This window comes from Mustela nigripes, unplaced genomic scaffold (assembly GCF_022355385.1).
Source record: "Mustela nigripes isolate SB6536 unplaced genomic scaffold, MUSNIG.SB6536 HiC_scaffold_148, whole genome shotgun sequence".
Classification (NCBI taxonomy): domain Eukaryota; kingdom Metazoa; phylum Chordata; class Mammalia; order Carnivora; family Mustelidae; genus Mustela; species Mustela nigripes.
The window spans coordinates 9,737,087-9,745,625 of NW_026739562.1; the positions used below are offsets into that span (position 1 = coordinate 9,737,087).

At 40.3% G+C, this 8,539-nt stretch overlaps 1 protein-coding gene across 1 annotated transcript; it reads left to right on the top strand.

Moving 5' to 3' along the window:
- The first annotated feature begins 5,954 nt into the window (after positions 1–5,954).
- Positions 5,955–6,884, top strand: LOC132008398 (olfactory receptor 4B1-like). Its single transcript, XM_059386931.1, has one exon. The coding sequence runs from the start codon at positions 5,955–5,957 to the stop codon at positions 6,882–6,884; it is 930 nt and encodes a 309-aa protein (XP_059242914.1).
- Positions 6,885–8,539: the final 1,655 nt, after the last annotated feature.

An 8,539-nucleotide genomic window follows, 5' to 3' on the forward strand; every position in this document is an offset into this window, starting at 1 on the left:
GCTTGCATTCCCACCAACAGTGTAGGAGGGTTCCCCTTTCTCCGCATCCTTGCCAGCATCTGTCATTTCCTGACTTGTTGGATTGTAGTTCTAAATATTTGTTCTATTTTATTGTTTTGATTTTTTTTTGAACATCAATTATATGTGTGTTAAGCCTCCTTGTTCTAACTACCATTTCCACCTCTCTTCTATGGCCCTTTTAACTTTTTATTTATTTATTTATTTTTAAAGATTTTATTTATTTATTTGACAGATCACAAGTAGGCAGAGAAGCAGGCAGAGAGAGGAAGGGAAGCAGGCTCCCTGCTGAGCAGAGAGCCCAATGCGGGGCTCGATCCCAGGACCCTGGGACCATGACCTGAGCCGAAAGCAGAGGCTTTAACCCACTGAGCTACCCATGTGTCCCTTAACTTTTTATTTTTAAAGAATTTACTTATTTATTTATTTATAGAGAATGAGGTCGGGGAAGGGAGTGAGAGAATCTCAAGCAGACTCTGTGTTGAGCAAGGAGCCTGATGTGGGCCTTGATCTCATGACCCTGAGATCATGACCTGAGATAAGATCAAGAGTTGGGTGCTTAACTGACTGGCCACCCAGGTTCCCCTAACTTCTTTAAAGTGTCATTTTATTTCCTTTGATTATCTGATTTACTTTCATGCTCTTTATTATATTTTAATTAGACTCTTCTCCTTTTGGTAATTTAATTTTCATTTCTGACATGATTTTTTTGTCTTTTTATTTTATTTTTTCCTGACCTGAGTTTAATCAACTCTCACTTAACTCCCTTATGATTTAAAAATTTTTTTTGTTTGTTTTTGGGTTTTGTATTTCTTTTTTTTCTTTTTAAAATTTTTTTTTTTTTATTTTTTCAGCGTAACAGTATTCATTATTTTTGCACCACACCCAGTGCTCCATGCCATACGTGCCCTCTCCAATACCCACCACCTGGTTCCTCCAACCTCCTACACCCTGCCCCTTCAAAGCCCTCAGATTGTTTTTCAGAGTCCATAGTCTCTCATGGTTCACCTCCCCTTCCAATTTTCCTCAACTCCCTTCTCCTCTCCATCTCCCCTTGTCCTCCATGCTATTTGTTATGCTCCACAAATAAGTGAAACCATATGATAATTGACTCTCTCTGCTTGACTTATTTCACTCAGCATAATCTCTTCCAGTCCTGTCCACGTTGCTACAAAAGTTGGGTATTCATCCTTTCTGATGGAGGCATAATGCAACATCTTATTTTCGTATCCATGAATATATTTGCCATGTCTTTAGCTTTCCTCTCTCAGAGCATAATAATTAGGTGTTTGTAACTTCTTAAAGTTCTCCAGCTGAAATAATGAAAAACATCTTGAACCTTTTCCTAACTCACAATTTTTTGGTAGAGTTTTACACTAGAGACAACAAATTCCATGGGGAATGTGGCTGTTCATCACTCTGTGAGACTCAATTTATTTTAAATAGTTTACGCATCTCAGTATTGAAAAACAATCCTTGGTCTTCCAGTGAATGAATGGGTTTTCTAAACCAAAAAACAGGACCTTAAACTCACTGGCTATCTGTCTGTACCTATTTTTATGTTTCTAAATAGATGACCTAAAGACTGGCCATGAGGATGATTTCCTGAATCCATCTCTTTGTGATTTATCTGCATCCCTATAGGCTATTCATTTTCTAAATTATCATAGAACAGATGGAACTTTGTTGTATGGAAGCAAGACTGGCACTGTTAACTGGCAATAACAATCACAAAATCAAAATCACTAGAAAGGAATCGCAGTGTTATGGAAACAGTGCATTGGCAACTTGACTAGTAACTAGCTGTGTGACTCAGAAGTCACTTAAACTCTCTCTTAGCTGCTTCATCTGTAAACTAAGAAGATTGTATTAATAGTCTTCAAAATTGCCTTTCAGCTCTAAAGTTTCTTCTGTTTCATCTGGTGCCTTGGCTGAGATGAAGCAGCTTAGCCCACTGGGGGTCTTCTGTGCGGAGGAAGAAGCCCGGTGAAAGAGTTTTGCTGTCAGTAGAGCCTCCTGTGTTCCAGGGCACACTCCTTCAGTCTCTTCAGCCCCAGACATTCCCGTGAGTGATGAGCTCATGCAACAGAGGGAGAAATTGTTCCTAATTCTAAGGAGAAGAATCTTTATGTTAAAATCTTTGCTGTAAATCTGAGCATTACTCAAACAAGGTAGGTAATGACATACCCAGAAGGATGTCTTAGGTTGATTGAATGTGGATATAAGGTTCCAAATCATTGTATGATCTAGAGTGAATCACTTTTCCTCCATGAGCCTCAGTTTCTGCCTCTGTAAAAAAGAGGGGACTGAGCAGAATGTGCCCTCAATTTTCCTTGGTATTCACATTCTGGGATTCCATAAAGTGTCACTTGGGGTCTAGCATCAGTTGTGGGAAAGAGGCCCTTGTGATGTGACTTTAAGTTCATAGCAATAGGTCTTTTAGGCTTTCTATCACTTATTATTTTGTCCTTGTCATATTTCTCTCATTGTGGCTTTATTTTAGAGGATAAAATTCTATCTAGTTAGGATCTAGAACATCATTTATCTACCTAGGCTTACATGTAATCCATGGATGATTACCTTGTTATCTGTGATTTTAGGATGAGGGTTTTATTTGGGAAGTGCTGAGGGGAAGAGGAGATAATTTATTACTAATTGTCTTTCTTTTGGACAAGGGGGGAAGAGAAAGGAGAGAAAAATGTAACTAAGTACCAGGAAATCTGAACTAATAATAGCTACTACTTACTGAGCGCTTCCTATTTGCCAGCCAACCCTCTTGAATGTTTTATATATTTTATCTTAGGCCTACTTCTTGCAACAACCATGCCAGATATGAATTTTTACCCTATTCCAATAAAATAATAAAAAAAGAATCTTACAGGGGCATATGATACGTAGGTGATAGAGCTAAGAATGGGCTGCCAATGCAGTGCTTGTTCCCATAGACCCCATTGTAGATCAGTCCCTGAGGAGAGAGAAAAGCAGCTCAGCAGGTGTTCTTGTTTTGTTTTCTCCAGCCCTTTAGAGGTCCATGAACCTGGAACTATTCCCTCCACTCAAAGTTGGGTCACCTCTGACCTTCAGCAATTCATCACCTGTGTGTCTCACAATGATCCCATGCACTCATCTGATACAACTGTCTTACATTTCCCTAATGAGTTTTTTGTTTGTATTTTAAAATATATACCATGTGATCCAAATGGTAATCTCAACATACAAACTCAGATATGATATATACACGAGTGTGTAAGAGATTTGGTCTTTTAATGAGAATTAGATAATTCGTGTCCTTGCAACACTGGACAAAACAAAGAACAACAAATATCTTCTATGGAACATAGTGATTTAGCCACCCAGCTCACAGTGAACTGAACTGCAAAGTTGTAACACGTGTGGCTTTGACCCTGTGCAGTAAAATGTCTGTTTCTGAAATAGAAATGATCTACATTATTCACAACCTTAAATATTTGGTGAAAGAGTTGTCAGTAAAGTTGGTCTGAAGGAGCACGAGAAAGTATGTTAGAGCTTGGAGGAACTGAGGGCTGATTTCCAGGCACCTGGGAGACATTGGTCGTTTCTGAGTGATCTGAGCAGAGAGACTCAGGAAGAATTCTGACTTTCAGTGTACAGAACACATTGAGGGGTTAAAGACCTGGGACTTCTGGAGACAGTTGGAGCATGGGGGAATTGTGGTAATCCTCACATGAACTTATATCCTGCAGGAAGATGGAGGCTGCAGGATGAGGTGGAGGAAAAACCTAGTGAAATCAACAGGTGTGGGGATTTGTAAACGTGGGAAATGCAGAAGAGGATGAGTTAGGGTAGCTCCAAAGAATCAAGCCTGAGGACCAGGCAGAATGAGTGCTGCTGTAAGACCCAGCTGAGAAGAGCAGTCTGTCAGGGCCCCCCCTGCTGGGGGATACTGAGTCCACAACTCAGCACCATTAGCTGCAGCTCTAACCCCTGGTCAAATCCATGCCATGGGGGGATAGGAAGAAGGGGCATCTCCAGTCTCACACTCTCCTCAGTATCCCACACAGCTTCTTGGTTTCTTTTGTTCCAGAGGTGGTGGCATGGAAATGTTCCCAGCAACTTGGAGTTCACTGGAATGCTCCTGCTATTCACAAGGAAGGCATAATTGGACAAGTTTTGTATTAATGATAGGTCTTGATGTTATTTGTCAAAGGTGCTGGAGTGGCTAACCCCTTTCTTCTCTGGCTGAGGAGTGGTAGCTCTCCCTCCCTTTCTAGAAAGCCCTGCATTCCAGCCTTGGCTCAATCACTCACAAATGTATTTGGACAGGTTACTTAACCTCTCTGAGTCAGAGTTTACTCACCTATCAATTAGCTACCTCAAAGTGGTACAGGAAGAATTAACTGAGGGGACAATGATAAAGTGCTTACCACAGTCCAGCACACAGTAGATACTAACTAAATGTCAAGTGTCTGCCTTTGTGGCTGTTGGGATGACAATAACAATGACAATGGTGAATATCAGGTTGACACATACTTTAGTTTCCCTTAGACCACCAGACTGTTTTACATCCTCTGTGGTGGTTTCTGATGCTTTCATTTTTTCCCCTATACACCAGTAAAGGGACCTCCTCTTGCTTTCCTTCTCCTGTTCAGTTGTTCTTCTTGGGTACCCTTTTTCATGCCATGCAACGCCCCCATTTCTTCCTCCAGTGCTAGCCAGGTAACTTGCTGATGATTCTCTCAGCATATTGTCACCTTTTGTATATCTTCTAATTTTTACTATGAGAGAAATTGGTGATGGAGGAGGTACTTAAACTTTTTCAGTTTAGAAGCACAAGTGGAAGAAGGAAAAATAAGAGGAATAAGAAATACTTCAAAGTAATTGTACTTGTTCTTTTAGCTGAACTATAACTGACACAAAATGTTACATTAGTTTCAGGCATACAACATTATGACTGACAACTTCAGAGTAATTTCAAAAGCAGAGAAAATCTCAAGAGTTTCCCTCTGCCTCATTTCATAAATGTGCCACTGAATTGCATGAAGCAAAAAGCTTCCTGAGGGTGAGAGCCATTTTTCTTTCTTCCCTCATATGTCCTGAATTGCCTGGGCACATGGTAGATGCTTAATAAAACATTTGGTCAAAGAACTGGCTTGAAATAAATCCTCACCTCCTGCTGACAAAGATGAGAATACCGGAAGACAGAAGCAACTGAACAGGTGAATCCCCATATATTATATGTGAATTATTGTTTGATACTGACCTATATTCTCAACAGCTTACAGATGTCCACTTTGGCCCCAGGCATCACAATTTTCTCAAAATGTTTGTTACATTTCATGAAGATGTGGGGTTGGGCAAAGCCATAGGGCCTGAAAAATTTAGAAACTTTGATAATATCATGTAAGGAAACCACTGAAGACACGCGTTAGAGAGGGAGAACTATTAATGAGATTGGCATTTCTGAGGAGTAAATGGAGGAAAAAGGGATTCAGGAGAAGAAGTTCACTTGAGAATTTCTCTTGCTAAGGCATGATAAGAATTGTTGGTAATAGGGATACCTATTATTGCTGAAAATGTTGATTATTATTTCCAATGTGGGTATACTTGAGATAACATACTAGTTGGAATAAAATGATGTGGTTCTTGTTCTGGGTCCACTTCTTACTGGGAGGCTTTGCTAATTCACAACCTCTCTGAGCCTTGGTTTTCTCACTTATGAATTGGGGATCGTGGAGTTTTTGTGAGATAGATTGCATAGTGTTTTGTATTGAGTGGGGTATTGGGTATTGAATGGATAAATATTGGTTATGTTAACAAATAAGTAAGTAAAATAAACCAGTACCATGTTATGTACAAAAGGGTTCTATTAACAGCAAGTACTAAATAAGCATGCATGATTGGTATTATGATATGTTTGTTTTGCCACAGGACTCTTCTCTGAGATTCATCTTCTCCACATGGAGTCCAGTACAAATAATGTGACTGAGTTAATTTTCACTGGCCTTTTCCAGGATCCAGAGGTGCAGAGAGTGTGTTTTGTGGTGTTTCTTCTTGTGTACCTAGCCACAGTGGTGGGCAATGGTCTTATTGTCCTGACAGTCAATGTCAGTAAGAGTCTGCATTCCCCCATGTTCTTTTTCCTTAGCTACCTGTCCCTGGTGGAGATCACTTACTCCTCCACTGTAGTCCCTAAATTCATCACAGACTTACTTTCCAAGATTAAGACCATTTCCCTGAAGGGCTGTGTGGCTCAGATATTCTTCTTCCACTTCTTTGGGGTCACTGAGATCTTTCTGCTTGTGGTGATGGCATATGACCGCTATGTGGCCATCTGTAAGCCTCTTCATTATATGAACATTATGAGCCGTCCACTGTGTCATGTACTGGTGACTGGCTCCTGGCTTGGTGGCTTTTTTCACTCCATTATACAGATTATCATCACCATCCAGTTGCCCTTCTGTGGTCCCAATGTGATTGACCACTACTTCTGTGATCTTCAGCCATTATTCAAACTTGCTTGTACGGACACTTCTGTGGAGGGGGTTATTGTGTTGGCCAACAGTGGCTTAATTGCTCTGTGCTCCTTCCTCATCTTGGTGTCCTCCTATATTGTCATCCTGTTCAACCTGAGGAATCATTCTGCAGAGGGGAGGCGCAAAGCTCTCTCCACCTGTGCCTCTCACATCACAGTGGTCCTTTTGTTCTTTGGACCTGCTATCTTCCTCTACATGCGACCTTCCTCCACCTTTACTGAGGATAAACTGGTGGCCGTGTTCTACACAGTTGTCACTCCCATGCTAAACCCCATCATATACACGCTCAGAAATGCAGAGGTGAAAATTGCCATGAGGAGGTTGTGGGGCAAAAAGAACTCAGGGATGGAGTAAAAATGGGAAAGTGATAAAGAAAAACATGTATCTGATTATTCTCTGTTCTTGAAATAGATTTCGATTTCAGTGAGACATTCAGAAAACAAATGTAAGGACTTAATATTGCTGCTTCTGTGATTATTCCTAGAACCAAAGACTTGGCTGGTATTCTGGTATAATGTTCCAGGACAGAGATCAGATTGGCTCCATGATATCCAACCATGTCATAGGGTTGGGTAGTACTGAGACTCAAATTAAATGCAAATGGAAAGGAGAATATTTTGACAGGTTAATGTACTTCTATTATACACTTTCACCTTCTCTCCCTCCTTTCTCCCTCCCTCCTTTTCCCCTCTCTCCCTCTCTTCTCCCTTCCTTTTTCAACCTCCTAATAATGACCTATGTTGCATTAAGAAGGAAAATCAAAGAGAGGAATTATCGTGGGCTATTTGAAGAGGGTACCAATGTGATCTTATCTTCCAATATGAAGAAGTGTATCTTCGAAAATCGTATCCAAGAATTTTTCTGTTCTTCTGATTGGTTCTTGGCATCTTTTAAAATAGACCATCTGATTACAAGTATCGAAATAATCTCGGGGGCAATTTCAGTTCTTGTGACATGTCTTACAAAAGATAGTTCTACAATCTTCACAAGCCCTTTCACAATGTCCAGCATCCAAAACTTAAAAAAAAAAAATTGAAATGGCATAGGTTCTAGCTGTCAGTGGGGAAAGATCAAGTCAATGTTTTAATGGAAAGATTACTTTTAGACTTATCCAAATATAAATAAACACAGAATGTAGAAAATTCTTATTAGGCTTAACTTGAAGAATGAAGGGGAGGAAAATACTGTCCATGCATGTTTCTACTCCAGACTTCTGTCCTTTATTCTAAATGACATGCCCACTTCTTTTCATGCTTATTGGTGTTTCTCGGTGAAGTTCTCATTCTGACAGTCTGTGCCTCTGTTATTGTGATCCCAGTGTGACTGACCATTATTTCTGTGATCTTCAGCCATTATTCAAGCTTGCCTGCACTGACACCTTTGTGGAGGGGGTTATTGTATTGGCCAACAGTGGTTTAATTGCCCCATCCTCATCTTGGTGACCTCATATATCCTTCCACCTCTCTGAAATTCTGCTTCACCCAACTGACACATATCACTGTGGACAATTTAGAAAATATAATGAAATTTGCCTCTTTGGCTTTGGAATGACAAGGACTGAAGTTGTATTTGCACTCCATCCTTTCCCCTCTCCTTGAGGATCAGGTGAAAGAATACAAGCTTCCTTGTAGAGGGATGGAGCATCACAGGTAGTGTTATAGGCCATAGGGACTTGTCTCTTGCTCCATAAGAGCTGACTGAACATATAGGTGAATAGTGGCTTTAAAGGCACCAGGAAATCTCCTTCACTTCTCTAATAATCATGGCCAGGGATGACATCATCATTAAACCCTGAGGAAATACTGCCCAGAATAACTTGACCGCCTCTTTCCATACGGCAAAATCCTATACATCCTTTAAGACGGTTAAAGTCATCTCCCTTATGAGGCCGTCTCTGACTTCCTTCCTCCTTGTGTTGAATTTGTGTCTCCTGTCCATGATTATATTTGTAACCCTTTATCATTGCCTTATCACTTTGATTATAGTTATTTTACATGTGTTTTTTTTCA